The sequence below is a fragment of the Uranotaenia lowii genome, chromosome 1, assembly GCF_029784155.1.
Source record: "Uranotaenia lowii strain MFRU-FL chromosome 1, ASM2978415v1, whole genome shotgun sequence".
NCBI lineage: Eukaryota > Metazoa > Arthropoda > Insecta > Diptera > Culicidae > Uranotaenia > Uranotaenia lowii.
In genome coordinates, this window is record NC_073691.1 from 41,766,106 (window position 1) to 41,793,710 (window position 27,605).

The following is a 27,605-nucleotide window of genomic DNA, read 5'->3' on the forward strand; positions in this document are numbered from 1 at the left end:
AAAATGCGGTTAATTTTTCTATTCGTGTAGGGCCAATAGGCGTAACTGAGTTGACCGTGTATGACAAAACGGCCTAATTAGTTTTTGCGTGTGAGACCAATGGGCGTAACTTCAAAACCAAAACAAAAACGGCCGATCAATTGGGCGAAACTTGCAGGCGTAACTGAAATCGAAAATATAAAAAGGCGAAACTCGAAAATCTCGGAAATTTAGTGAAAAAAGTTAAAGATTTTGATAACCAACGAACAATAAGTGAATATAATGCACTTTTTTTGATTTTGTTGAACAAAAAGTGGTCGATTTTTCAAATAGGATTTGATTAGATGTTCCGAAATTTCCAACGCGATTTTCTCGTTTCGAGCTAACTGCTAGTTTCGCCCTTTTTAAATGTTACGCTAGATTTTCAAACCCCGCTGAAAGGGTGCGCGAAATCGACAAAATTCTCAACATTAAACCAAAATCGATGCCTGCCGCATCCGAGCGCGAAAACAAGTTGTAATTTCTCACTCGAAAACCTTTAGCTACTTAAAAAGTTCGATTTAGAAGTGCTGTTTGCAAACCGACACAAATGGAGCGCAAACCGGAAACCCAGATTCAGAACGCTCCGTCCGACGCCATCTCGTCGGTAAAATTTTCCCCGAACACCAACCAGTTCCTGCTCGTTTCCAGTTGGGATTCCAGCGTCCGGTTGTACGATGTGGTCAACAACACCCTGCGGCAGAAGTACTACCATGATGCGCCCGTGTTGGATTGTGCTTTCCATGTAAGTTTGTTGTGTTTTCGTTTAATAATTTGTTAACGAGGTTATTTAAATGGAATTTTGTTTATTTTATTTTCAAGGACTCAGTTCGCACGGTTAGTGCCGGTTTAGACAATCTGGTCAAGCTGTACGATCTGAACACACACGCCGAAAGTATTTTAGGTAATCATGACGCCGGCGTCAAGTGTGTCGAATATTCGTCCAAGGTGAATGGGATTCTCACCGGAAGTTGGGACAAAACGGTCAAGATGTGGGACATCCGGGACAAGGACTGTGTTGGGAAGTATGAACAGAGTAACGGGAAGGTATATTCGATGAGCTGCATCGACGAAAAACTTGTGGTGGCCACCTCGGATCGGAAGGTCCTGGTTTGGGATCTGCGGAACATGGGACAGTACCTGACCAGGCGGGAGTCATCGCTTAAGTTCCAAACTCGCTGTATCCGTTGCTTCCCCAATAAGGAGGGCTACGTGATGAGTTCAATTGAGGGCCGAGTGGCGGTCGAATACTTCGATATGGATCCGGAGGTACAGAAGAAAAAGTTTGCCTTCAAATGTCATCGCTCGAAGGAGAACAACATGGAAATGATCTATCCGGTGAATGCTGTTAGTTTCCACAATGTGTTCAATACATTTGCCACCGGAGGAACCGATGGATACGTTAACATTTGGGACGGTTTCAACAAGAAACGGCTCTGTCAGTTCCATCTGTACGACACGTCGATCTCGTCGCTGGCCTTCAGCTACGACGGAAGCACTCTGGCAATCGCTTGCTCCTACATGGACGAGACGGAAGTGATCCCGGATCCGATACCGGAACCGACGCTGTACGTGCGATACGTGAGTGAAGCGGAAACGAAACCCAAATAAATTTGTGGCAAAAACATTTAATATAGGATAGCTTTTAAGATACATTACTCGTAATCCTGTATTTTTAACCCTGTATCAAATAAACCAGAACTTACTGCAAAATTTACACATTAAAATTCAAAATTGTGGGTTTTTTATATATGTATTATTTGTACCTTTATTTTGAAAAAAAAAATCAAAATGAAGGTTTCCCAAAAAAAAAATATGTAAAATATGTCAGAACTGGTAAAATTTTCTAGTAACTTAGATCAAATTAGGCGCTCATTCATGTTTTGATGTAACGAGATGATTTATTGTAATTTGTAAGTATTATAAGACACTTCTAATTATTGTGGAAAAGAGCTTCCTATAAAATCATACAATTTGACAAACCACAAACAAATTTCAAGTAATTTTCATCAAATTCATTTCTATTCTACTCTAAATTCTTATTCGTTTTAAAGTATGTTGGTCATCTTTCCTCAAATAGAAAACGAAACAATTCGATAGATTTACATTAAAACAAAAGCGTTCCTTTACTCGCGCAAACATTACGATAACAACTGTCCCAAGTCGATTTCTTCGGCGACGAACGTCGTGGTAACGGTAGGTTCCATTTGCTCCGTCGTCGCCTCCAAACGGCGACACTTTCTACTCATGTGAGCCGTCAAGTTGCCCTTGGTGAGGAACTTCTTCTGGCAAACATCACACTGATGCGGCATTTCACCGGTATGGGTGCGAAGATGTGTCGGAATGTAGTCTCTGGAAATGTAAATAATTAAGTGATAAAATTATCAAATTAAATTTAAAATAACCTTGTCAAACTTACTTGTAAAACCATTTCTTGCAAACGGGACAGGTCGTTTTACAGTGTTCCGAGTGTGTCTTACCAAGGTGTGTTCTGAGGTTTTTCAGGCTCTTGTTGCATATCGGGCAGATTTTTCGCTCACGCGGTTTGTGTATTACGCTCGTATGTCTTTTGAGGTAGAAGCTAGAATGGAACTTGCTCTCGCAACCGTCCACAGGACACGAATACGGTTTGACTTGATTGTGAAACCTGTTCTCATGTTCTTCACGATACTCACTAGTTACCGATTCGCCACACACTTCGCAAATGAAACGTCCACGATTGGGCTTCTTTTTCGGCTTTGGAGGTTTCTTTTTGTAAGGGCCACGCTTCTTTGGCCGTGTGAGCTTGTCCAGCTTAACAGCAACCTGGGCGCTCTCTTCTGGTTCGCTGTCGTGCATATTTATCTCAACCTTCACATCAACTGTAGCAAAAACAGGAAACTCTAGCTCTTCATCTTGCTGCTGGACTATTGGTTCTGACTTGATGAAGGGAAGATCCCCATCGCCCGGTGCCAGTTGTTCCTCCGACATCTCCTCATCCAAATGTTCTTCTACCATCTCTTCATCGATCTCTTCACCGGGATGTTCAGTTTTGATTTCCGGTTCCAAGACTGCTGGCACCTGCACAACATTCTGTAGTTTGTTGCCATTCCCCAATTCGGTACAGTTGAACAAAACATCCATTTGCTCGCGGTGCTTCTTAATCAGCTCCTGGCACTCTGTAAGCTTCCGTTTGTTTTCCTGTGAAATCCAACTTCCCCCATCCAGAGCAAGAGGTTTGATTGTGTGAATCAAATCCGTTTTCCGGCAGGCCATTCGAAAGTTGTACACAATATCCACCAGCTGCAAGCAGTTGGTGCAGACGAATGTCAACCGGTCGCCGCGGATGATTTTGGTGTAAATGACATCCTCAATTTTCCTTCGTAAAAAGTCGTTCTCCTTCAGAAGGCTCTGGACCAAGTGTTTCCGGTTCAGAATACGGAGACACAGTCGGCATTGCCGGACGGCTGCCTTATCGTAGCGGAATGGCGGTAATCTATTGCTGGCCATGGCGAGGAACCATAAATTTCTATATGAAAATGCTTTCGATACGATACCTTTGGATGCACAAACCAAAACAAACTGTTTTCAACTGATTCGGTATTCACAAAGAAGTATTCTACACTGAAGGAAACTCTGTTTTTTTTTTCAGGTTCGTTCGATAGCGAATAGAAATTGATTAAAATCTACAATTTCAATTTTTTAACTAAAAAATACATAGGTAATTGAAATCAGAACTTTTGAACAAAATCTTGGCCGGCATGGGCTTCTGATGAAGATCATCAGTTAAAATCTATAAATCGAAAGCTTCATCAAGTCAGTAAATAACGAAGATTTGTTTCAGTGAGCGCATCGCCAAATAACATTTTAGCATTTTAGTTCGGGTTGGTTTTGTGGTTTTTCCTCAAAACGCTGCCATCAAAACCGATTTGTGCATCTACAGGTTAAACAAATTGTTCCGCGAGGATTCAAACCTATTTTGAACAGAACAAGTTAGGCAACGTCAATGGATTCAGCAGGAGAAGGTGATGCTGACCAAAACTCCGAACAACCGGAAACAGTCGTAAAGCGGAGCTATGTCAGGCAAAGCCAGATGTGCCGCCTGTGCCTGCAAAAGTATCCGAAAACCGACCTAAACGAAATACTTGGTCGCCGGTCGGAATGGAAGAAGAAAATTGCCATGGCCGTGGGGATAAAGGAGGGTATGCGTTTTTGGTCCCGATTATTTTAGAAAGCTGTTATCAGAAAATTCTTTTCTACAAGGTTCACCGAACGGATCACACCACTAAAATATGTGTAATCTGTCAATCAATGGTTGAATCCATCATCGGATACCAAAAGTTTTGTGAGGAAATGAACGCATTACTCAGCAAAAAGGAACCGTTCCCAAACGAAGAATGGAAGCTGGCACGAAGTTTAGTAATCAGCTTGTGTACCATCGTGGAAAATTGTCATCTAGCAGTTAAAGATGATTCGAACAATTACGACGAAGAATCTCCTATTTTACAAAAAATCCATGAGGATTCTGCTTTAAACATTTCGGAAACATCACATGAGTTCCTTGCCGAAGAAAGTGGGCTCGAGATAAAAAAAGAACCAGAATGTGAGAACTTTTTGCTGGAGGAAGAATGTTCAGAGCAGTTGCAGCATGTGAAGAAAGAAATAAAACCTGTAACAGATAGCGAAGTCGAGGAATCGAACGATTTCGAGCCGGAAGACCACTCTGATTACGAGAACGAAGAACTGGAGGAGGTTTCGGATAACGATTCACAGAAAATCAAAACGAGAAAGAAACGCAACAAGCCGAACGAGGCTCGTACACGTTGTTCGAAGGTCGCTTGCGAAACGTGCGGCGAGATGATTGCCGGCCACCTAATGGAGGGACATGTCAATCGGCACATGGGACTGAAACCGTTCGTGTGCGAGCATGAGTCGTGTGGTCGCTTCTTCACCTCTAAGTACAGTTTGCAGCAGCATCGGCATCAGCACAAGGCCCGGTTGCGGTACTACGACTGTCAGGTTTGCGGCAAACGCATCAAGGGTGACCGAAGTTGGGCAAATCACAGGAAGCTGCACACCGAGGAGCCCAAGTCTCGTACACGTTGTTCGAAAGTCGTTTGCGAAACGTGCGGCGAGATGGTTGCCGGATACCTAATGGAGGGACACATGAACCGGCATATGGGACTGAAACCGTTCGTGTGCGAGCATGAATCGTGCGGTCGCTTCTTCACCTCTAAGTACAGTTTGCAGCAGCATCGGCACCAGCACAAGGCTCGGTTGCGCTACTACGACTGTCAGGTTTGCGGTAAACGCATCAAAGGTGACCGAAGTTGGCTGAAGCACAGGAAGCTACACACCGAGGAGCCCAAGTACGAGTGCAACGTTTGCGGGAAAAAGTTCCGTCGAGGGTAATGCGATTGCGATTTTGCTGGGGAATGACAATTGAAGTTTTTTTTTTCGATTTTCAGTGACCATCTTAAGCTACATTCCGTGGTGCACACCGGAATGGCAATGTTTTCTTGCGATCTTTGCAGCAAGCGATTCAACGTTAAGCATAATCTGGGAACGCACATGAAAAATGTGCACAAAATGAAAGGACCTTCTTATGCGGCAGCGATGAATTTGAAAACTTCACTGCAGCAATCAACGGAACTGGAACAACCGATAGCTCACCACGAAGATGAGGAACATTTTTAGTAATGTTTTGACTGCTACTTGTCTATGCGGATTGAATAAGTTTAAGCAGAAGCTTCGCCTAACGATAAAATTTGATTCCCATATTGTCCAGTGGTTAGGATATCCAACTTGTACTTGGAAGTTCCATATAAAAAATATATCGGAAAACCTTAATAACAAATTGTTGTCATTACTTATCACATATCTAATCTACTATATAGGTATATGTAAAATGATTTGTACTTACGAAAGTTTTCCTTAGTCTATCATCTCTCTGCAGATCGGAACATATGCATATTTGGCTTACGGATTTTTTAGAAACAATGAAATATTTATCCTGTATAAAATCATAAGTCCTGTTTAAAAAACAATTCGTGACGTTTCTGTTTATCGGCCAACCATTCCTGGTAGTGCTGCTTCTTGCGGTGCAAATACATTTCGGCTTTAGAATTGACCTTCTTCGGACAAAGCGAACAGCTGTACAGGGGCTGGTCGCTATGCGTAGCTATATGCTCCCTCAGCCTGTGACGGAGCTTAAAACCCTGGCCACATTGTGAACATCGGAACTTCCAATCTGTATGCACACATCGCATGTGACGAAGATGAACCTCACGACTAAGACTCTTTTTCCCACACAGTTCGCAATGTATCGTCACCACTTCGTGCCGCTTTCGGTGTGGACCGAGGCTACCTTTAGTTAACCACTTCTGACAGATCGAACATTGCACTCGCTCTTGTGGCTTTTTATTATTGCCATGCTCTTCCTGGTGCTTCAACAAAAGACTCAGTTCCTTAAAAATCTCGTTGCAGATCGAACAAATGTAATCGGACATAGCAACGTGGGCGTTTCTGATGTGGGCTATCAGGAGAGATTTTTTCCCATAGCTGTAACGAAAATCGATTTAAGAAATGCGATCGTTGAAATATAACTATGGCGATCAAACTTACTAACAATCACAGCTAGGGCATTGGAACTGTCTCGTTTCCAGCGCCCTGTGGAAGAGCAGATGTTTTCTCAGTTCCGCCTTGTCGACCAGTTTCTTGTGGCATTTGTCACACTCGTATGGTTTTTCATTTTCCGGGGTGTGCATGGTTCGTATGTGTGTCTTAAGCAATTCGTTATCCTTACAGACTCGGCCACATTGACCACACTTGAAATGTTCCGGATTATCATGCCATTGAGCATGCTGGAACAGTGGCGTGCGCATACCGAACCTTCTGTTGCAACAGCAGGTCACGAACGGCTTGCACCGATGCTTAGTTTCGCAATGAGCCTTCAACTTGGCGAAGGTTTTGAACTCGGAATTACACTTTTCACAACGCAAGGTACAATACTTTGCAATCAACTGATCGCCATAAGCGATACGTTCTGCTCGAATTTGACCTTTTGATTTGCCCTTTTGGCGATTAGGTTCAGAGGTTTTGGTACCCAGCTTGGCAGATTTTTTTTCATTTGCTGCGTGTGAAATTGATTGCTTTGTATGCTCAATTTTTATGTGAGCCTTTAGCAACTCGTCACTATTGAAGCTGCGGAATAAAGGAAGGAATCGTGAAATACTAACACGTTGAGGAAGTCTTTGAAATACTTACATTTCATCACAGTGTTCACAACAATAAACATAGTTCAGTTCGGAAGTGGTTCCTTCATCATCATCGGTATTCAATTGCTCCTGTTTAACCGCTAGCGTATGGCTTTGCTGCAAATTATCCCGTAGGAGCGAGCTGTCTTCAAAGCTGTTTAGGAAGTTAAACTATGGTTAAAAAAATAACAAACATCGAATATTCACTTAACTTACAAAACAACGCCTTCCGAAGTGTTCGTACCAACATATTCGTTTTGACCAGAACAGTCCAACAAATCAGGCTCTATTTTTTCTACCGGTTGGATTTCAATGGTCTCGGTGCCTTTGTTATGGATGCTCTCGACGTCCACGTAGAATCGATGAAAGTCTTCCACCTTGGAGCAGCAATCGATGCAGACGTATTCATTCTCCAAATCTTCCACCTAAAACGGAAGAAAAGTGATAATCAGAAACTTTTACTTTTTAAAGCATCTACAGGGATTCTCAGATATAGAATGAGAAAACGATTGGTCCATGACGACATCCTTGTGGCACTCTGAAATTTTGGATAGAATGCAGCATTTTTTCAATGAATTGTAATTTACAATTTCAACTCTTATCACTTTGAAGCGAATGTTAAATGTTAAAAACTTTTGGAGTTATATTTTACTCACGGTAAACCAGAGATGTTTGGTTATCATCTGCGTTCTAGATATACTCGGTGGAATATCTCTGCGGCCATCGAACGTTTCCATATTATTGCAATCGACTAAATTTACGAGGGATTCCTGCCTCCTCTGACAAATGAAACAGATGCTCGGATCGACCAGTAATCTTTCCATAGTTGATTATTAATTTTCCAAAATTTTCCAACATCACTTTTTGAGCTCCAATCGTGGTGTTGATCAACTTTTTAAGAAGCCTGCTTTGTTTTTTACGATCTCTGTTTTCATTCTTTTTCTAAACAATTTTCAAGCACGCCTACGATTGAGGGTAAATGGGTCGCTTGTGTGTTATTTGTTCGCTGGAACACTTCACAGATGGCAACCATGTGCGGTCTCTGCTAAGAAATAAACACGCGTCAGTGATAACAGGTGATAAGCAAACGAATGAGAATGTTTTAGGAAGGTCGAAAGTCTGAATAGAACTTACCAAATTGTTGTGAAGTCAGTGAGAATCGTTGGAATCTTGTCATTGGAGATATATCGCCTCCACTTTTGTAGCTATATGCTCTTTTGGTAAGTTTAATGCAATCTTTTCATCTGGTATATTTGTTTGAATACCTTCTTCTGTTCTGTGATATACCTTCTTAAATGTTTGCTGAATAGCCTTTTATCAAACAAATAGACTTTGTGCCTAGCATCATTGCAGTTGTTTTTTAATATGCTTAAAAAATTGAAATTTTAAATTCATTGCTGCGGTTCGGAGAGAAGTTGATGTAAATTTCGTGAAATATTTTATTTTAAAACTAGCACTAGAGTCACGATAAATTTCCTAAACTGAACAAAAAGCAAGGACATTTTTTAGATTTTTGTAAACCACGGAAATACAGTTCCGAACCAAGGAAATTATTTACTGTACCCTTGCAATTGTTAGATTAGATGATTCGTCCCGAAGAAAAGTGTATGGCGAGTACGTGATTCCAAAACAAATTTAGGTGTGCAATCAGAATAAGAATCAATCTCGTTAGAATTCAGAAAAAAATCCTGGTCAATCTGACCAAATTAAGCTTGGCCAACCTTTTTTCAGGAAAAAAAAACCATCATATGTCAAGGGAATATGCAGCAGATGCTTCCAATATTTCCCAGCCGGTTAGCGAAGCATTACGAGTCATGAAGCCCAGGAAATCCAATCAGCTGGTCTGTCGACTTTGTGGTCAGTCTTATGCCAAGCAAGATGTAGAGGATATTCTTGGGCGGAACACCGGATGGAAGAAGAAAATAATGGATGCAGTGGGGATTAAGGTCGGTACTTGATGACTTCTTACACGTTGTAAAGCTTATCCCTTAAATACCTAATCTGTCAATGTGGAGTCCCAGTATAAACACTTCAGCTTTTATTGCTCCATTGCAGATCTATCGTCTGGAGCAAACCAATCGCATCTGTACCGTGTGCCAAACGATGATCGAGACTATAATTAGCTTTCAGCTGCTGTGCCGGGACACCCAAGTTTCGCTACATGATAGAACTAAAATTTCCCCTTGCCAGCGATGGAAAGATGCTAAAGAGCTGATTGGGAATGTGCGTGATCTGATCGAATTCTTGCGGATCACTTCTGTTGGTAAAGAACATGCAGAAACCGAAGCAGATTGCAATCCGTTGTCCATTTCAGAACCACTGAGTAGTAGTGAAATCGGAAGAAAAAGTGATGAAGAGCAACAAACGAATTTAGGACAGCGTGAAACCGAGCAAACCGTTGAAGTGCCAAACGATCAAGGCGATGAACCATCGGAACAGGATAACGACCATGATGAAGAGCTACCCCAAAGAAAGACGTCCCAAACGAAACGAGATCGCAAAGCCAAAATGGGAAAACAGGAACGGATCATGTGCGACACGTGTGGTGAGCTGGTTTCACAGCTCAGCCTCGAGGGCCACCTCAATCGGCACCGAGGCGTCAAACCGTTCGTCTGCGAGATCGAAGGCTGCGGACGGCAGCTGTACTCGAAGTACAGTCTGCATCAGCATCGGCATCTGCACAAGTCCATCATGCGGTATTACGATTGCGACAAGTGCGGTAAACGCATCAAGGGCACCAACTGTTGGTTACGACATCGCAAGCTGCACACCGAGGAACCCAAATTTCCATGCGACGTATGCGGCAAGAAGTTCCGACGAAAGTAATCTCGTCCTTCGTAATAGATTTCCCTTTCTTGACTGACTGATTCAATCTTTACAGATTCAATCTCAAATTGCACGCATCCGTACACACGGGAGTGGCGATGTTTCCGTGCGAGATCTGTGGAAAGAGATTCACGGTAAAGCACAATCTTGGGGCCCATTATCGGACCCACATGAAAAATGGAACCTATCCTGCCGAGATGGACGAAATGCGGGGATCAGAGGGCAATCTGGAATCAACCGTCGAAGGGCCGGTGTAATCAAATGATCTTGATTAGTATAAAATACGTTGTTTGTAGAAGCTGTTATTTCAATAAAATCTCGTTTGAACACGCTCTTGCCGACTTTTTTTAACGCACTTGATCTTAGAACTTTGCTATTTTGCTTTTCATAAAACTGACTATGAGCTTATACTCGGGTTCAGGATTTTGTCATTGTGATCTCTTTATCTAACCTTAAGCTTGGGTTCAGTATTTTGTCAGTTTGAACGCATTTGACACTGAACTTAAGCACGAAGTCATTTTGATCCCGTTAGCTGACCATATGACCATGATTTTACCATTTGGGTCTCTGTAACTGATCATGACATTAGGTCCGGGTTCAGGATTTTGTCATCTCGGTCACTTTAACTGATCTTAAGCTTATACTCAGGTGAAGATGTTGTCATTTCAGGTTCTTTATCAGAACCTTAACTAATACTTGTGTTCAGGATTTTACTATTTCGGTCTCTTCATCTGATTATGAGCACAAACTCGGGTTCAGGATTTTGCAGATTGGGTATCTTTATCTGACCATGAGCTTATACTCGAGTTCAGGATTTCACCTTATTCGACGCGCTTCTTGATAATTAACTTAAACAGGGGTTCAGGATTTTTCCAGCCTTAACTCGGCTCAAGATTATTGTGGCAGATCTCTTGCCGGAATTTTGAAATTGCAGCAATCTTGCTGCCTTGCAATCTGTGCACGAAATGAAAAGAGTGCGTCAGATGCGAATTAAACCATTATTAAAAAAACCATAAACCTTAAGCTTACCTTGATGTTTCTTGTGATATGTTCACACTCGGAACATCACGCTCCTAATCTCGGCGCTGCGTTCCAGAATTACTGGCGTCCACTTCTGGCGCCCCAAATCTCTACTCACTGTTGGAGGCCGGAACACGAACCTGCAGCAACTAATCCGGCGTAAAAATCCCTTCAGCGCTCGAGGCTGGAACACTAACTTAACACGCCTTGATAGGCGGCAATTCCCGGCATCAAACACTGGCCTTTGCTCGGGGCCGGATCACTAGCAAGGTCCTTTTGGCGCTGGTGGCCGAATGCGCAGATAGCCACTTAATCAGCGCTCAGAAACCCGACATCCACTTATGGACATTGCTCGGGGTCGGAACACGAGCAACGTCCCTCTTGGCGCTGGTGGCCAAAATAAGAAAAAAGCAGCACACTAATCGGCACTTAAACCCCTTCGGCGCTCGTGGCCGGAACACAATCAACCGCTGACCTGGTTTTGTTCTCCGGGGTAATTTCCCCTACGGCGCTAGTGGCCGGGGAATAAAATATAGTAGGCAATAGTGCCTGAAATAATGTGCAACCCGCTGCGGCGGTGTTGGTCGCAGCGCACGGAGGATCACCACAGTTCACTTCGAGGTGAACAGCTCCCTCAAGTGCTGGCCGGAATTGACTTTTCTTCGGCAGTGAGCACCCTTGAAGCGATCCAACACCGGTGATGTCCTGCAAGCGATGATCCAACGCGACGACGATTCCACGTGTGCGTGGAAAATACCACACTGCAAAAGAAACCCTCTTTTCAGAAGGCCTCTTTCTTGATGGATTTCGTCGGATCTTCGCTGGGTCGATTCGGAATCAAAGGGGTTCCTTTCCCCTAGCACTATCCGGAATTCCCGATTCTCGGAGTGTTGGCGGGTTGTTCGCTGCGGACCACAGTTCTTAGATTGGCGTTTTCCAAACTCTTGGAAAGACGCGTCGGAAAAACGTGGGTAGCTTTTTCCCACTTTTTTCTGTTTGGTCGAATGTCACTTGATATGTGATAGACCGGTCGGTGCGTATGCCTAGATTGTATGTGATTTTAGACTTTGGGTTTTTGTGACCTAGTCAATAATTGTAACATTATGTAAATTTGATTTGTAAATTACATTAGGATAAAAAGCAGAAGGATAGTTCGGCATAAATACGATCTGAAGGAACCAAATTATCGCTTAGAAATTTAATTAAAAAATAAACTAAATAATACCTTAAGCCACCGGCTTATCCGCCTGGGACCTCGTAAACGTTTCGTTCCGCTTCTGTCGTGTCGCGAGCCACTCCTGGTAGTGCATCTTCTTCCGGTGCGAATGCATGTTGGCATTGGACTTAAAGGTTTTCGGGCAATGCGGACAGGTGTACAACATCTCGCCGCTGTGCTGCGACGCGATGTGCTCCTTCAACCGGATCGAAAGCTTAAATATCTTCTCGCAGTACTGGCACTCAAATTTGGCCGCCGTATGAGCGTACCGCATATGATTACGGTGGGCGAGTTGATTGCTGGACTCCTTACCGCAAATATCACAGTTTATCGCTACGGGTTGATGCAACTGTTTGTGAAACCGGAGGCTACCCTTGCGAAACCATTTGTCGCACTCCGGACACTGTACCCGTTCCTCGGCTGCCTGCGGGTCGTGAACCCTTAAATGCTTCAGGAAATCGCCGCGCCGGTTGAAGCCCTTGGCACAGGTATCGCACACGAACTCGTACGAGGTGGGATGGGAGTTTTTCACGTGCAAATTTAAGAGCGTTACATTGCCGAAACTGGAAAAGGTAAAAACACATTAGAATGTTTTCAATTGAAGATTGCGACAAACTTACAACTTTTCACATTGCTTGCACTGGTACTTTTTGGTCTCCAATGCCACGTGGTAGTCCATATGCTTTTTGTATTCCTGCTTTTCTGCCAGCTTCTTGTGGCAACGATCGCACTCGAACGGTTTCTCTTCATCGGGTGTGTGCATCTTGATTTTGTGTCGTTTCAATAGTTCCTTCTCCGGGCAGACTCTATCACAGATGTCACATTTAAACTGGTTTGGATTAACGTGCAACTGGACGTGTTCCAGCAGCCGATTTCGGGACCCGAACTTTTTCTCACAACAGTAAACGTACGCTCGACTCCCATGGGCGTCCTTGCAGTGATTATTCAGCACTGCAAATGTGGGAAAATGTGCAGAGCACTGTTCACACTGTATAATACAATACTTTGCTATGAGTGCATTGTCCCGTGCAACTTTGGCAGGTGATCTCATTTTGAACACTTTCGTGGAGGTCAGTTCCTGTAGGTCTTCTTCTTCCTCGCTTTCCTCAACATTCACAGGAGCGTCCAGCTGTGACGAATCTTCGTCAGAGCTATCCAAACTTTCTTCCTTATCATATTTGTTTTCGCCATTAGCATGCATCTTTGTCTTATGGTGGGCCAAACCCTTTTTACTTATACAAACTCGATCACAAAGATCGCAGGGAAACTTAAGTCTATTGTGAACTTTCATCACGTGTCTATGAAGCGTCGATCGGACCGTGTACCTTGTATTGCAACAGAAAATGCTGACTTGTGAACGATGAACAGATTCCGAATGGATTTGGAGCTCTGCAAAGCTACGGAATTGTTCCGAACAATTATTGCAGATCATCTTACAATGCTCAGCTATTAAAGCATCTTTCTGTTCATTCTTTTGTTCTTCTGGGCTGGGTTCTTCCTCATTTTCCCTTTCCAGTTTTTCAGGATGCTTTCGTTTGACCTGGTACTTCAAAATGTGACATTTGTGTCGTTTCAAATCCTCGCTATCGAAACAGCTTTTACCACACTGTTCGCACCGAAAATGATCCGAATCGACCAAATTTGTAATTGATGAATCTGTTTCCGGTTCAATTTTGACTTCCGTAGCCTCGTCAAAAACAGCTATTGGTAGTTCGTCAACATCTATCTTTTCTTCGATCAACTCTTTAGGGTCTTGTCCGTCATTACCGACGTCAACCAGGGGAAATTCAACTCGGCGCTCGTGTACATCCTGTATTTGCAAGTAGAATCGATGGAACTCTTCGATTTTCCTCCAGCAATCGGTACAGATGCATTCGTGAACAATTTCGTCCATCTGAGGTTTATTAGTGAAAATCAAAGAATTTTGATCAATTAACCTAATAATTTTGATTTAAACTTTGGTTTTTCTCATAATCGAAATCGGGACCATTAAATTCGTAATCTTATTTAAAAAAAAAATATACTCACTACAAACCAAAAGTGTTTGATGACGATCGCTCCTCTCGAGTCCGGGAGCAGTTGTTCACTTCCGGTTCGAGCGGCAGAATCCTTTTCCGCCATTGTTGGATCACTTCCAGTAGCACCTGCTTCCAATATTGGAAAGACTTCGTTATTTAGTTCCTGACACAGAAAGCAGTTCAGAATACGTTCCATTTTCATCGTGAAAAGCCGTAAAAATTGTAAAAATGCAAAACTTTACTTGATTTTCATTGCCGCAAACAAAAATATAACATTGAATTTTGAATTGATGGCAGTGATGCTCGTTTTATTAAATAACATGGTCAATTATTTAGAAGCAGAAGACTTTGGAAAATTCTAGCTTACATTATTTTATTTCATATTATTCTCCAAAATTAAATAATAGATAAAAAAAAAAAGATAGCTGTAGGCATAAGTATTATGTGAAAATCAAAAAATAATACGGAAACGCCGGTGAACAAATTTCTTGAGTGTCTCCTTCTTGATGAGAAAACTTTTGCTACACCCTGTATGTAAACAATAACAAAATGATGATAATCGCTGGTATGCGTTTCTTTTTGTACGGTGATCCGGAAATTTTAAAAAGAAACCTCAAAAGTGGAAACCTAGTGCAAAGTGTTGAACCTTTGTAAGGATTCTCAATACGTGGGAGACGTTTAAACCAAAATGGAAAAAGAAACGGGTCCGGAACACCCGGCTTTTTGCTACATCTGCCAGGAAAGTAGCGAGAATTTGGTGCCGATCGTCAGCAAAACATTCGATGATGGTGTCGAGCCAGCGCTAGGAGTATCAGCATCAGCACAAGCGCTTGTGCTGGTTAAACATTTTTGGTTTGAGGTGAGTGCGCTTCTTGATCCTTTTTCAAGAGGAAACGGTGAATAGTTTTGTTTAATAAGGTATGCTAACAACTAGAATCAACGTTATGTTAATAGGAAAAGGTTTTGGGTTTATAAATTCCATTCCGGCATATTCTGCCACTTTTGAACAAGGGGCTGAAAGAGAAAGAATTTTCCGAACTGACATTTCAGTACCGCACTGACGTTTTGGTACCAAAATGCCATTGAAATCAAAGGGGAACTGACGTTCTGGTTCCAAAAAGTTGGTACGGTTCGTTTGTATGTGGTTTGACAGTTGCTTCAGTCCTTTGCTTTTGAAGCAAGTTAATGTCGGTTAATTTTAAATCCCACCACCAGAGGCACCACCGTACATCCAGGACTAGAAACGCTAAATTTTAAAAAGTAAAATCATCTTATTTATAAACTAATCGACAAATCTCGTTTTTTAAATTCATCCCCCTTACAGCTGGATGAGCTGACCAAGGAATTCATCTGTGCGGCATGTTGGCAGAAAGTGGAGGATTTCCATCGTTTCTATCTTAAAGTGGAGAAAGTACACGAGCATAAGTTCACCTTTACACTGGTTGATGTTAAGCAAGAGGAACAAAATCATGAACTGGCTCTTGAACACGAACCTAAAACAGCAGAATCATCTGTCAGCTTAGCCGAAGAACGTAGAAGCATTGATGTCGTTCTCTGCTGTGAAACCGGTACGAAAGATGAACGTTCTTTGACAAAAGAAAGAGAAACTCAAAGCTCTTTGGAGTTAGAACAACACTGCTGTGAATATTGTGATAGTACGTAAGTATTCAACTTTAAAATAATTAGAAAAATAAATTGTGACAGATAGATAAACTTTTTATTTACAGTTGTACAAGCTCTTTGCTGCTCAAATCTCACATGTACATCAATCACTCGGCTTTGGTAAGTACCAATAATGTCGAGGATGAAAATTGTCAAAATTTTAAAGAGGACGACTTGAAAGTTCACGAAGAGAATCATCAATTTTCATGTGATAAATGTAATGCTCTGTAAGTGTTACTTTAAGAACCTTAAATCTGTGAATTAAATGTTAATTATTTGCAGCTTTAATAAGGCTTGGAAATTAAACAAACACTTGAGAAAAGAACACCCTAGAATCGAAACTAAAAGGCGTGAAGATACTACACATAAATCCATTGGCGTGCCAACCTTAGAAGTCGAGCCCAATCTGGAAGAGAAATCTGTACAAAAGCTTAAGTCGAATAAAAAGTCTAAGGTCGAAAAGTTGGATCGCGAAAACGCACTAATCGCCCAATATTGTCGGATGCAATGCGACAAATGTTTGGCGCTGTTTGTCACGTTCAACGACCTAAAAACACACTCGGCAAACGTGCACGATTGCAAAGGTTTCGCCTTTTGCTGTGATAAAAAATTCTACCTTCGCAATCGACTGCTTGAGCACGCCCAGGTTCACGCCAATCCGAACCACTTTCAGTGCGATCAGTGCCAAAAAGTTTGCCCAGATGGAGAGCTCCTAAAGCGACACAAACTTAAAATTCACACCCCGGACGACGAGAAAAACTTTTGCTGTGACAAGTGCTCGAAAAAGTTTGCCCACAAACATGACCTGAAGCGTCATCTGGAATACCACGTGGCCATGGAGACGAAGCAGTTCCAGTGCCAGCACTGTGATAATTAGTATGAAATTGGCTCATTTGAAAATGAATTGTTCGAATCATCAGTTTTTAATGTTTTTCAGCTATGGAAACTCATCGTTGCTCAACGTTCACATCAAAACGAGCCACGCGACCTCGTTCGAGTTCGTTTGTGACACGTGCGCGAAAGGGTTCAACCAGCGGAGTCAGTTCTTGAGGCACCTTAAAGAGCACGATCCCAAGGAAACGGGCAAGCGTTACCAGTGTCCAGAGTGTTCGAAATGGTTCCGGAAGGGCAGCATCCGATTACATCGGTTGCGACACAAATCGACCAATGAACCGGTGCGCTGTGACATTTGTGGCAAGGAGTCTGCCAACAAAACCGTTCACAAGCAGCACATGGCCAACACCCATTCGGAGGCCAAATTCCAATGTCAGCTGTGTGATAAATCGTTTAAGCGGGCTTTGAATCTGAAGGAACACGTTGCCAGTCTGCACAGCGGGGAAATGCTCTATACCTGCCCGCATTGTCCGATGACGTTCAAATCGAATGCCAATATGCACTCGCACAGGAAAAAATTGCATTATCAAGAATGGCTGGAAACAAGACAGAAGCGACTGGAAGCGTTTACTAGACAAGATTGAGAGAAATAAAAAAAAACTGCTTTTTAAACCCGTAGTTGTTTATGAAGAGAAAATTCTTGTAAAGAGGTTTGTAACGTTTGGGGTTTCGGACTGTAAAGTTTGTCATGGTAAGTAAGTCGTCCATGATTTTAATGAATGATGGATCTATCAACTGTAACCTCCGTAATTCTAATGTAGAGCTAAGTCGCATTTCAAAGAGGTGCTGCAAAGCTGATAAAATTCATATTGCATTATGAAAAGTGTTATAAAACTGATGTAATGCAGCATAGCACTTGAAGTGCACAGTAATAATGCAGTATTGCAAATAATGTGCTTATATAATCCGAAAAAAATCTATTATATAAAACTGCATAACTCAAGACCTATGGTTAGTGCTTGTGGTTGTCTAAGGAGTGCAAGTTGCTTATAAATTTGAAAAAAAAAATCCTTTGAAAAATTCCTCAAGAACTGCCTCTTAACGAATAACGTGGACTGAAGAAACAAGAATGAATATTCATTCTATTGAATAGAATAAAATCTTTTCTATTTCATTTGGGCGGCAATGGAAAAAAAAAATCTCTGATCAAGAAGGTTGTGGTCTACACTTTTAAAATCGAATTGTTCCAATTCCAATCGCAAACCTAAGACGAAATTAGGAACTTTATTTAAAATTTATAAGTTTTAAAATAATACATCACTTTAAAATGTGGGTTTCGAATTAAAAAATTTGGCATCATCTATGGACGCCCATTTCCGATGCTTCGCACATTTTTGCATCACGCACACATTTATGGCTGATGGCGTTTGCTGTTGTTTTTGTTGGGCATTTTCATCATTCGAACTTGCATTCTTTTTCGCTGGCCGAGAAAACTACTGTCAATCTTTTCAGATATTTGCATTGATTCGCTGCGTGCAAAACGCGACCGAGGAAGATTTTCGCGATTCGGGAGTGAACGGATTTCTGTTGTGCGTAAATAAATATTCGCCACTACGCGCTTCGTTGCGAACTACAGAATCCTTTCGAGAAAAAAGGTATAGCTACCCTACGAGGATTTCTTGGAAAGTGTGGATTCGAAGAAAAAAATTGCTTATTTTTTTGGCAGTGATCACAGGAAAAATCAAAAATTTTCCTGTCCCTAAACCACACAACAGTTGAGCGATTTGTCTCCCCCGCGCTTTGTTTAGTCCTCTAGCGTTGTAGGATAACGCAACGCAAGGCCAGCTTGGAAATAATAGTTAGGCTGCCCATACATTTCTGACGGAAGCGGATCGCCCCAAACCGGAACCAAAGTGTTGGGTATATTGTGCGTAGGATTTTTCCTGCTCTGCCTTTGCGCTGCTGCTCTAACGTTTGGCTTCTTGAGGGACTGGATTCCGCTGGGGTTAGCTGCCATCCGTGAGAGTCCGCCTGGGGGCGTCACATTCGACAGCATGGGAGAACACGCCGTACAGCAGCAGGGCCAAGCAACTTCGAGCGAACAGCAACCGGAGGGTGCAGCTGGAACTTCCGGGCAGCAGCAGCCGGAATCCGCTGAAAGTCAACGGGACCTGCGCGAAATTTGCCAGCTGCTATGGGGTTCCACCATCAAACAGGAGGTTTTCCGCCGCTGGTCCCAAGGCTTCGGCTTTAGCGAGTCGGAACCGTCCGCTCTGGTACAGCGAGATGGAGGACCGTGTTGCGTCATTGCCCCGGTCCAGGCCTATCTGCTGAAGATACTGCTGATGGAAACACCCGGTCACAGTTTCAGCGACGTGAGTAATGTTTACCTTTTCTTGCATCGGGTAGGGTTACCAGATGTAAGGAATCGTTAGTTTTATACTCGATTTATTTTTTAAATTGTTCAATATGAAATTATTTCTTCTAGTTGACGACCGATAAGTGCAAAACGTTGCTCATACAGGCCATCTGTCAGATTCTGATGAAGTGCAAAACGAGCAAGTATCGGATTGTGAATCTTCGCTCCCGGCCCACGGTAGCTGCCGCGAACATTCCTATCCAGGAAGCAGACGGCGATGCCGAGATGGTGGATGCACTGGAGAATGTCCCACCGAATGAGACGGACATCGAGCAGGGTATCGAGGCAGCGACCGCTCAGAACCAAGCAACGAGTGTCAGCAGTGGTGATGGGGAATCATCTTCCGGTGGCTTTTCCAGTGAGCCCTGCACACCGGAGGCATTTCACGAGAGGCTAGCCGTCACGGAACTGGAGCAGATCGACGATGTGGAAAAGTATTACGCCGGCAACTTTCATTTGCTGGCGGACGAGTGTGGTGTGTTGTTGCTGCTGTACACCGTTCTGCTGACCAAGGTGGGTTTGCTTGATTTGTTCTATACTGTGCTGACCATCCTGGTTTCGGATCTAGAATCTCCTTCTCCCGGCCGTCGACCCTCTTGGACCCCGCCTTCTAGGTCTCTTTTCTTGCGACACCTTCTGGCTTAGCTGAAGAATGCTTTACCCCGGCTTGTCTCTGTGTATGTTAGGTCCTCCGTGTCTGAGCCCATAACCTGTTAAAATAAAAGATTCAACGCAGGTTTCAGCGACGGAATAGAGTTAATTATTTACTCACTCCTCCAGTAAGGTCCTTACAAAGCCAAAATCTACACTAGCGATCAATACGCTAGTTCCATCAATACGAGAATTGCCAATCGTGGGTATCAACAGATACGTCGTCTTTCAAGCTTCAAGATTGTTATGTTATAGATTCCGCTCGATAATAAACTTCAAAGATATCTCTTCCCTGTAGAGCATTTATTGCTGCCTTGTTCGATCAGTCCTCCAGTTTTCTCCAAAATTAATAAACCTCTTTTATTTCAGGGTCTGGAGAGCGTTCTCAGCGAAGTATCGGACACCTCCGAGCCTCTCATACATGGAACCTACGGTTACGGTAGCCAGGCGTTGATCAATCTCATGTTGACGGGACGTGCCGTCCCCTACGTTTGGGACAACGAGCAAGACGTCGGAGGCTTGAGTGAGTGTTAAATCTTTGAGTCGAATGACTTAGTTGGAACCTCAAATTCTATTAAACTTTTCCTTCTTTTAGAGCTGAAAGGCATAACCCAGCAGTCGGATATCGGCTTCATCACCCTGATGGAACAGATGCAATATTGTACCGTCGGGTTTTTCTACAAGAATCCCAAAAGCCCTGTCTGGGTTATGGGATCGGAAACGCATCTAACGGTGTTGTTCAGCAACGAGAAACGGCTCGTTTCACCGGAAACACCGAGCGAAGTGGCCCGGCGAGTGTTCCGCCAATTCGATACCGAAGGGAGCAACTTCATCCCAAGTCCGCTGCTACAGGATGTGTTGTGCGCATTGGACCTGGTCAGCGAACCGGAGTAGTAAGTTTAAACCTCCTCTTACTCTGCGATGTTTCTATTTCTAAGAAATAATTCTCTTTCAGTGTCGATCTGATGCGCAAAAAGTTGGACCCCGAAAGCCTCGGTATCATACTGCTAAACGAGTTCATGTACGAGTTCTTCCCAACAGAAAAGAAATCGATGCCCGATTCGTTCGATCTGCTGCACTACAATGGCATCCCGAATTCCAACTGGGAAAACCGAGTGCGGTACAACAAAGGCCATGCCATTCTGCTGGAAAGCGACGTGCGGATGTGCAACCCTTCGGATCCGATGCTGACCTGCCTTCAGACCAAGTGGCCCAACATCGAAGTCAACTGGATCGATCTGCGGACACCATCACTGAATTGACCTGTCTGACCAGAAAGCACAGGTGACGCAAAATGTTATCGCCGTCAAGTATGTATAACACACGTTCGGTAAACGAGTTGCGAACTACCATAATATGACAAACAACCCCAAAGTGATGAAAACGAAAACAAACCAACCAAAACGCCAATTCCTCCCCCATTCGTCGGAATATTCGCTTGTGAATATCTCGCCTAACAAATTACATACGCGCTTACTTGTGTGCGTGCCCGTACGTTTGTTGAACTTACACAAATTTTAAAAGCCTCCTAGCTTAAGCGTTTTCCCCTATATTATGCATTAACCGTTCAGAACAATAGCAGAGATCCCAAGCTCCATAAACATCCCCTCACACCATATAAAAATGGAATAACCAAAATTAAACTCTCACTGACACACAGCGAAAAAAGCAATCAACACACAAAATACCGATAACAAAATACAAAAAAAAACTCAAACTTTGAACTAACTTGAACCGAATAAAACACAGTTTATAGCTTATCTGTACCACTTGAGAAGACAACAAAAAATCATTAGTAAAACAGCAAAATTGCACATAAATTAGCAGCAGGAAAACAAAATCCAAACACTACCAGGCAACCAGAAAAGAGAATAGAATCTACAGAGATTTCTTTAGAAAAAATACAAGCATTTGCCACAGGAAAAATTACCAACCATCTTTATTAGTGTAGCGCAATAAAGCAGCTATCGCTAGCTGGCATTAGTAAGTACCACATACCTACAAATTATTAGCCCAGCTTTAGAGACCCAATCGAAATCAATCGGCTTGTTCGGGAGAATACAACCTACATACACCTACACATAGATGCGAAGTGACCTGCATAATATCGGAAAAGAAACGAAAAAAAAACAAGAGAAATCACATGGTTATACCTAATAGAGAACTGTAGAAAGTAGTTTGTACAAAAACAAAGGCAGAAAGCACCGGAGACCAGTGGTGAGTTCATCAACTGTTTGTTTCATTCAACCATGCGAAACATTTACCTACTTACTGTATAGGTAAATTTTCCCGAAATGATGGCTAAACACAGGCACACCGAGATAAAAAATTAAAAAAAGGAAACTCACGGTGCGCCAACACGCTAGAGACAGGGACCGGAATCGAACGAAATCAAACAGGAATAGTGGTGTGATAGAACATCTGATCAAAACGTGTACGATTGTATGTGCTGGGCCCTGAGTAGGGTGACCCCCTACTTATTATTGGGGCTCGAGTTCGGAGAACAAAATATATATTGAAATCTAACGTCTATCTTAGGGAAGAGGCTGTACTGGAAACCGTTTGAAGGTGGAACGAAAAGAAATGTCCTTTTTCGAATATTCTTTAAAATATTTTAAATCTATCATTTTTATTTTTTAGAACGAATTTGAAAGAACATTATGCTGGAAATGAAAAATTACATCGAACAAAATATATAGAGAATATTCTATATTGTCTCTAAACGTTATCATTTATTGTAAAGTGAACAGTATATGTACAATAACACAGACCATATTAACAATCTGTATTATGATTATCTGTTAAAGTACCATATGGGGAAAGGGCTGTTAAGCATGTTTACCATTCAAAAAGAGCGATTTTTTCGAACAAATATTTCATGCTACATTATTGGATACGGTTAAAATATCATCCACTTTTGGCGAGCAAAACAATCTACCTGAATGTTCTAGCTACGTTGGAATACAAAATCATAGATTTCATCAACTTCAATGGATATAGTTTGCTTATAGTAGTTTGTAGTAAAAATAACGCTCAATCATACGTTCCGCATATTGTAAAATATTTTTAAAAAGAGCTTCCCTGTACTATAACCAATATAGTTCCAATTCTTTCCCAAAAAAAATAAAATAAAATTAAAAAATTAAAATGTTGATGTTTTTATTTTTTATTTCTGATATTGCCGAATTGTAAGTACGTTTTGTAAACCAACACGGATGGCAGTACGTTCTGCGATTTTGTCTGAAAATAGAAAGGTTGAATACATGTAAGGACTTTATCTATTGGATTTTAGGTTAGACCCACGAATGCATCGGTTAATCCCCCGGGTACATAAAATGCATCGGTTAATCCCCCGGGTACATAAATTTAATAAAGTAATCAAACTTACTACAGATAAACTGCAACACGTTGGGGTCCAGTTTTTTTGGGGTTGGGTACAAACGAGTTCCGTCTTCTTTTTTCATATTGGCGTACCGATGGCACGCCAGACCGGTTACGCTCATCTTTATCAGGTTATCTGCACCGACCAAGCGAACAGCGAGCAACCCAGCAAACATGCTGTCTGTTGTCGCGCGGCCATTCAGTTCATCCAAATCTGCTACGGTCATCGGAATTCCTTCTTGCTCGGAAAAAGAAGCCTGAAAATAGATTCAAAAATAATGTAAGAAATATGTTTGCAAGGATGTATGAAATTGTTTTACCTCAGGAAACTTATTTTTGTCCTTCATCAATTGGAGTTCTTTCGACAATCGTAGTGCGTGCTCGTCCGAGCACAATTTTTCCCCCTGCACCCTCTGCAGCTTCCGCTTACTGATCTTTAATTGCTCCTTAAGCTTCTTATTTTCAGCCTCCAGAGTGAAACAATTAGTGCAGCTCACTCGATTGGTGTTTCCGACATCTTTAAGCCGTACACTTTTAGAGTCCTGGATAAGGTCCAGAGACAATATTGAAAGGTTGCAAATTTTTATTCTCTTATTATACTATACTTACTAAATCATATATCATATTGTCACTGTCACCGATACGATCCTGTCATAATTTATTGAGGTAATAAAATTTTGAACATGTATAATGAAATGATACTTGGAAGATATTTCATACTGGTACTGCTACCAATATATTAAGTTAATAGTTAGTACTATATCCCCAACTGTTTTTAATTATGCGGGAACCTACACAGGTCTAGAATAAAAAATTGTAAGAAATCGAAAGGAATGGGATTTTGGACTTGGATTGGCAACGATTTGACAACCTGAATGAAAAAATGCAACACGAATACGGGATCCGACAACCAGGATACAAACAGACAAACGAGAACCAGTAAGTAGCTATTTTGTTTTGAATACTGCTTGCAAGTAGGTTGTCTTCATCAGATTGTTGTTGTTTTTGGAAATTTTGAACGGCTTTATCAGTGAGTATTATAGATTTGAAATGATAGATGGATAGACCATAGGAAGAAAGTTACTTAAGTGTTGAGAAGAGCGAGGAGCATTTTGAATAGAAGCTTGACCCAATACTGAAATTTTTGTCCCTCACCAATCAACTGTATCGAAGAAGAAGTACCCAATAGAGCAGGCATTTCGTTCTGCGATGCAGTTGATTATGGATGATTCGACCACCATGTGGAAACACATGTGCCGAACGGACCAAAAAGTCAGTTGTTAAGATTAGGCTTCTACAAACAGTTCTCTGTGAAACTTTGCTTTTTCCCCAGGAACGGGTTCAGCCCAGAAGGGGCTGCCCAGCAACACCCAGTCCCTGGTCTAAAGCCACGGGGACTAACGGGTTTGGGCGCTCAAGGCCTCTTTTGTTCCTGGGTCTCAGGGCGTATGTTAGGCTGGGGGAGTTTTCGGATGGGTGGATTCCTAAAAGATAAATACCTTCTGTAACTGGTGTTTTATTCGGCGAATTCACAATCTCGGGTAGAAAGCACACGGGGGTCGGGCTGGTAGCGGGGAAATCGCCCACTCGGTCGAACGTAGGAATCGCCACGGGCCGGGCGACGCCTGGATGGAACGGGAGGAGCGGCGCGGTACCACGCACCACACTAACGGTTGATCGGTTCGGTCTCTCTCCTATGGCTGGCAGACCGACCACGCGCTTTGAACTAGGCGCGTACCTCGGTCTTCGGCTGGATCGATCGTCGGGATGAGATGGAGGCGATAATGCGATACCACGCACTACCGGCTGGAATGGGACCAGACTGACCAAGCCGCGCGTAGTGTAGGATCACACACACAAGGCTGGTCGTCGTTTACGCTGCTGGCTTAGCGCGCTTGCTTGGCGCGCACCTCGGCTTTGGGATGCTGCTGATCAAAATACTGGAGCCACGCGTAGGGCGGTCACGCACACAAAGTTGAATGCGACTCTGAACGCGTTGGCGGCTGGCACACTAGAGCGGGTAAACCCAACCAACAAACGCGCTGGATGGATTTTCGCACACGGGTTTGGTCGGTGTTGCTTGGGATAACAAATCTCTGGCTTCGGTCTCGTCTCACCTCAGAACCACGCGCTGTACGTCGTTTGTTGGAATTGCACACACACGATTCTTCGGATCAGTTTAAGCTCCGTCTAACCACACACTACGGAACGTCTCGAACCACCACTGACTCGGAATGTGGTCTTTGGGAGCGATCGCAAGGCACGTCTCAACTCGTTCACCGCCGGAAACCAAGAGACTTGGTGATGCGCTTTGACTCACCAAGAAACCTCGCATCTCGATGTTCGCTGCTTATCTGCGTTCTTCCAGAACGCGTGGTTGTCGTCGGTGTTGCGTTTCAAGCTTACGCAACGCTTTGGGCCATGTGCGTCTCACGTTTCGCCTTACTTCGCAGTTTCGAATTCGAATCCGCCGTTGTCTTAAGCTAGCTATTAACAAAATACTACCCTAACTCCAACCCATCAAATAATATTATTTAAAAAACAAAATCAAATCAATGTTACTCGTTCGGTAACAGTCCCCCTCTGGTCAAATAAAAAAAAAACTATTGGGATTATATAATTCAAATGGTTTTTTTTTCTCTAAAAATTTAAAAGGAATTTTAACGTTAAATTATTTATTATTTAAGCAAAACAAAAACATCATTGGCTCATTTCGGTGAATTCGATAATCGTCAACATTATCATCATTTTTTTTTTTTATTTACAGTTAATCGAACATGCCTCCATCATTCTTCGAAGGAACTTTTAAACAATTTTTTTTTTAATTTTTTTTTTTAATCGAAGTCCAAAATCCTCAACCAAACAACACCCTTCAATTGACACGAGAAGAGAACGAGATCAACTATTCATGGACCTGTAAAAATAATTAATCAACAACTTCCATAAACATTTGATCATTTTTGTGCACGTGCACGGAATTCTGCAAACCGCGGAAAAGGTTGTCGAAGAAACGGATAAGGATCATTAATCGATTGAGCCTATACCGAAACAAACCGAATAATTATCATCAATTGAACAGATGAATGAATCGAGGTTTTTTTCCGTTTAGTGGTGAATTGAGAGCCTTGTTCGAGCTTACAACACCTGCTGTAGCTAGTTGTCAATGTCGTGATTGAGCTTGCGGACAGAAATATTCATCGTTTCGCGAGTGTTGATGCCATCTGAGTGATCGAAAGAATCGAATGAAGTCGAGAGCTGTTAATTCTATCCGATGTGGACCATTGGCCAAATTTATCGCGAACCGATTACTCATTTATCGCCTTCTACTCAATTTGATATATCAATCAGAGATAGTTCTGATGATTACTTTGATTGGTTTCTTCTTAACCGGTCTAAGAAGATCTTCTACCATATCATCAATTTTTTTGATACGCGCGCGTTAACAAATTTTCGTGGACGTCTCCACATCAATTTTTATGAAGGCATAAGATACGTATCTGAGTTTATTCACGACGATTACGAAATTATTTCGAGTTAATAGATTGAATGTTCCGAGTTATCCGATTTTTTCAAAAGATGCAACCGCACCACGAACCGCCAGAGTGATCAGTTCCCACGATCGAAGAGTAGTCACATCCAAAAATTTGACTTTATTTTCAGATAACCTGTCTGTCTTCTAGGCAGCTTTCAGTAAGCATGCCGGCCAAACTCCGATGTATTGACCGTCTGCGTTTGCTAACTCATACGAAGATGAGCCATACCTTTTAAGCACCGTACAAGGTAAATATTGAGGACCTAATTTTGAGTGATAAAACTCAGCGGAGTTAGACAACTTTGTGTTCTTTTTATACACCGTATCACCGACGGAAAACGGTTTCGCGTGTTTACGTGAACGTAAATTGTAATTCCGAGTAGAGGTTTCATGAGCTTTAATAAGATTGTTGCGAACACTTTCATACAGTTTGGGATGTTCATTACGAATTCTTTCCAGTCTATTCTCTACCGATTGTTCATTTGGGTTTACGAACAACTTATGATCGCATCCCTTTAACACAACTTCCTCACCTCTTGCAACGCGAAACGGACTATACGACGTAGATGAGTGGATTGTCGAGTTTATTACAACTTCTATTTCGGATAAACGTAAGTCCCAGTCACGCTGACTGGTCCGCGCGTAAGAACGGATAGCTGTGTTGATAGCGCGGTTGACACGCTCCACCGGGTTTGCTTGCGAATGGTAACGCGACGTAAGCCAATGTTTAATTTCGTATCTCGACATTAATGAACCGAACTCTTTGGAGGTAAAAGTGGAACCATTATCTGTT

The 27,605-nt window shown here is 42.4% G+C and overlaps 8 protein-coding genes across 11 annotated transcripts; 5 read left to right on the forward strand and 3 right to left on the reverse strand.

Moving 5' to 3' along the window:
- The first annotated feature begins 393 nt into the window (after nucleotides 1-393).
- Nucleotides 394-1,735, forward strand: LOC129757778 (mitotic checkpoint protein BUB3). Its single transcript, XM_055755084.1, has 2 exons — nucleotides 394-763; nucleotides 841-1,735. The coding sequence occupies exons 1-2, from the start codon at nucleotides 569-571 to the stop codon at nucleotides 1,627-1,629; spliced, it is 984 nt and encodes a 327-aa protein (XP_055611059.1). The 5' UTR covers nucleotides 394-568; the 3' UTR covers nucleotides 1,630-1,735.
- A 375-nt stretch (nucleotides 1,736-2,110) lies between these two features.
- On the reverse strand, nucleotides 2,111-3,576 carry LOC129738762 (zinc finger protein Gfi-1b-like). The gene is made up of 2 exons (XM_055730025.1): nucleotides 2,438-3,576; nucleotides 2,111-2,370 (listed from the first exon to the last, which is right to left on the reverse strand). The coding sequence occupies exons 1-2, from the start codon at nucleotides 3,505-3,507 to the stop codon at nucleotides 2,160-2,162; spliced, it is 1,281 nt and encodes a 426-aa protein (XP_055586000.1). The 5' UTR covers nucleotides 3,508-3,576; the 3' UTR covers nucleotides 2,111-2,159.
- Nucleotides 3,577-3,857: 281 nt separating this feature from the next.
- Nucleotides 3,858-5,848, forward strand: LOC129738852 (zinc finger protein 480-like). 2 transcript variants are annotated; one of them, XM_055730161.1, is made up of 3 exons: nucleotides 3,858-4,199; nucleotides 4,261-5,405; nucleotides 5,466-5,848. In XM_055730161.1, the coding sequence occupies exons 2-3, from the start codon at nucleotides 4,309-4,311 to the stop codon at nucleotides 5,692-5,694; spliced, it is 1,326 nt and encodes a 441-aa protein (XP_055586136.1). In that variant the 5' UTR covers nucleotides 3,858-4,199; nucleotides 4,261-4,308; the 3' UTR covers nucleotides 5,695-5,848. The 2 variants fall into 2 exon arrangements, with proteins under 2 accessions (XP_055586136.1, XP_055586135.1); XM_055730160.1 differs by having other exon boundaries at nucleotides 3,858-5,405.
- LOC129738851 (transcription factor grauzone-like) lies at nucleotides 5,800-10,489 on the reverse strand. 2 transcript variants are annotated; one of them, XM_055730159.1, is made up of 6 exons: nucleotides 8,388-10,489; nucleotides 7,910-8,295; nucleotides 7,470-7,678; nucleotides 7,264-7,407; nucleotides 6,622-7,200; nucleotides 5,800-6,558 (listed from the first exon to the last, which is right to left on the reverse strand). In XM_055730159.1, exons 2-6 carry the CDS (start codon nucleotides 8,075-8,077, stop codon nucleotides 6,021-6,023), a joined length of 1,638 nt encoding a protein of 545 aa, XP_055586134.1. In that variant the 5' UTR covers nucleotides 8,078-8,295; nucleotides 8,388-10,489; the 3' UTR covers nucleotides 5,800-6,020. The 2 variants fall into 2 exon arrangements, with proteins under 2 accessions (XP_055586134.1, XP_055586133.1); XM_055730158.1 differs by having other exon boundaries at nucleotides 7,910-8,298.
- On the forward strand, nucleotides 8,268-10,407 carry LOC129738853 (zinc finger protein 771-like). Of its 2 annotated transcripts, none has more exons than XM_055730162.1 (4): nucleotides 8,268-8,473; nucleotides 8,985-9,199; nucleotides 9,309-10,075; nucleotides 10,135-10,407. In XM_055730162.1, exons 2-4 carry the CDS (start codon nucleotides 9,002-9,004, stop codon nucleotides 10,334-10,336), a joined length of 1,167 nt encoding a protein of 388 aa, XP_055586137.1. In that variant the 5' UTR covers nucleotides 8,268-8,473; nucleotides 8,985-9,001; the 3' UTR covers nucleotides 10,337-10,407. The 2 variants fall into 2 exon arrangements, with proteins under 2 accessions (XP_055586137.1, XP_055586138.1); XM_055730163.1 differs by lacking the exon at nucleotides 8,268-8,473 and adding an exon at nucleotides 8,862-8,892.
- Nucleotides 10,490-12,290: 1,801 nt separating the features above from the next.
- On the reverse strand, nucleotides 12,291-14,622 carry LOC129755861 (zinc finger protein 91-like). The gene is made up of 3 exons (XM_055752554.1): nucleotides 14,344-14,622; nucleotides 12,936-14,209; nucleotides 12,291-12,878 (listed from the first exon to the last, which is right to left on the reverse strand). The coding sequence occupies exons 1-3, from the start codon at nucleotides 14,533-14,535 to the stop codon at nucleotides 12,326-12,328; spliced, it is 2,019 nt and encodes a 672-aa protein (XP_055608529.1). The 5' UTR covers nucleotides 14,536-14,622; the 3' UTR covers nucleotides 12,291-12,325.
- Nucleotides 14,623-14,889: 267 nt separating this feature from the next.
- Nucleotides 14,890-17,499, forward strand: LOC129738777 (transcription factor grauzone-like). The gene is made up of 5 exons (XM_055730069.1): nucleotides 14,890-15,192; nucleotides 15,658-15,992; nucleotides 16,061-16,222; nucleotides 16,278-16,871; nucleotides 16,933-17,499. The coding sequence occupies exons 1-5, from the start codon at nucleotides 15,022-15,024 to the stop codon at nucleotides 17,471-17,473; spliced, it is 1,803 nt and encodes a 600-aa protein (XP_055586044.1). The 5' UTR covers nucleotides 14,890-15,021; the 3' UTR covers nucleotides 17,474-17,499.
- Nucleotides 17,500-18,273: 774 nt separating this feature from the next.
- Nucleotides 18,274-22,441, forward strand: LOC129738778 (ubiquitin carboxyl-terminal hydrolase MINDY-3 homolog). The gene is made up of 5 exons (XM_055730070.1): nucleotides 18,274-19,204; nucleotides 19,318-19,761; nucleotides 20,269-20,422; nucleotides 20,495-20,792; nucleotides 20,855-22,441. The coding sequence occupies exons 1-5, from the start codon at nucleotides 18,884-18,886 to the stop codon at nucleotides 21,159-21,161; spliced, it is 1,524 nt and encodes a 507-aa protein (XP_055586045.1). The 5' UTR covers nucleotides 18,274-18,883; the 3' UTR covers nucleotides 21,162-22,441.
- The last annotated feature ends 5,164 nt before the right edge of the window (nucleotides 22,442-27,605 follow it).

Bases quoted from the DNA above. Each gene is read 5' to 3' on its own strand.
- LOC129738778 (XM_055730070.1), top strand. From the start codon at position 18,884: ATGGGAGAACACGCCGTACAGCAGCAGGGCCAAGCAACTTCGAGCGAA. The intron at 19,205-19,317 runs GTGAGTAATGTT...TATTTCTTCTAG, and splicing joins CCGGTCACAGTTTCAGCGAC to TTGACGACCGATAAGTGCAA. The intron at 20,423-20,494 runs GTGAGTGTTAAA...TCCTTCTTTTAG, and splicing joins GCAAGACGTCGGAGGCTTGA to AGCTGAAAGGCATAACCCAG.
- LOC129738777 (XM_055730069.1), top strand. From the start codon at position 15,022: ATGGAAAAAGAAACGGGTCCGGAACACCCGGCTTTTTGCTACATCTGC. The intron at 16,223-16,277 runs GTAAGTGTTACT...AATTATTTGCAG, and splicing joins TGTGATAAATGTAATGCTCT to CTTTAATAAGGCTTGGAAAT. The intron at 16,872-16,932 runs GTATGAAATTGG...AATGTTTTTCAG, and splicing joins TGCCAGCACTGTGATAATTA to CTATGGAAACTCATCGTTGC.
- LOC129757778 (XM_055755084.1), top strand. From the start codon at position 569: ATGGAGCGCAAACCGGAAACCCAGATTCAGAACGCTCCGTCCGACGCC. The intron at 764-840 runs GTAAGTTTGTTG...TTTATTTTCAAG, and splicing joins TGTTGGATTGTGCTTTCCAT to GACTCAGTTCGCACGGTTAG.
- LOC129738853 (XM_055730162.1), top strand. From the start codon at position 9,002: ATGTCAAGGGAATATGCAGCAGATGCTTCCAATATTTCCCAGCCGGTT. The intron at 9,200-9,308 runs GTCGGTACTTGA...GCTCCATTGCAG, and splicing joins TGGATGCAGTGGGGATTAAG to ATCTATCGTCTGGAGCAAAC. The intron at 10,076-10,134 runs GTAATCTCGTCC...CAATCTTTACAG, and splicing joins GGCAAGAAGTTCCGACGAAA to ATTCAATCTCAAATTGCACG.
- LOC129755861 (XM_055752554.1), bottom strand. From the start codon at position 14,535: ATGAAAATGGAACGTATTCTGAACTGCTTTCTGTGTCAGGAACTAAAT. The intron at 14,210-14,343 runs GTGAGTATATTT...AATAAACCTCAG, and splicing joins TCAAACACTTTTGGTTTGTA to ATGGACGAAATTGTTCACGA. The intron at 12,879-12,935 runs GTAAGTTTGTCG...TACCTTTTCCAG, and splicing joins TGCAAGCAATGTGAAAAGTT to TTTCGGCAATGTAACGCTCT.
- LOC129738852 (XM_055730160.1), top strand. From the start codon at position 4,159: ATGGAAGAAGAAAATTGCCATGGCCGTGGGGATAAAGGAGGGTATGCG. The intron at 5,406-5,465 runs GTAATGCGATTG...TTCGATTTTCAG, and splicing joins GGGAAAAAGTTCCGTCGAGG to TGACCATCTTAAGCTACATT.
- LOC129738762 (XM_055730025.1), bottom strand. From the start codon at position 3,507: ATGGCCAGCAATAGATTACCGCCATTCCGCTACGATAAGGCAGCCGTC. The intron at 2,371-2,437 runs GTAAGTTTGACA...TTACATTTCCAG, and splicing joins TGCAAGAAATGGTTTTACAA to AGACTACATTCCGACACATC.
- LOC129738851 (XM_055730159.1), bottom strand. From the start codon at position 8,077: ATGGAAAGATTACTGGTCGATCCGAGCATCTGTTTCATTTGTCAGAGG. The intron at 7,408-7,469 runs GTAAGTTAAGTG...CTTCCTAAACAG, and splicing joins ACTTCGGAAGGCGTTGTTTT to CTTTGAAGACAGCTCGCTCC. The intron at 7,201-7,263 runs GTAAGTATTTCA...TTTATTCCGCAG, and splicing joins TGTGAACACTGTGATGAAAT to CTTCAATAGTGACGAGTTGC.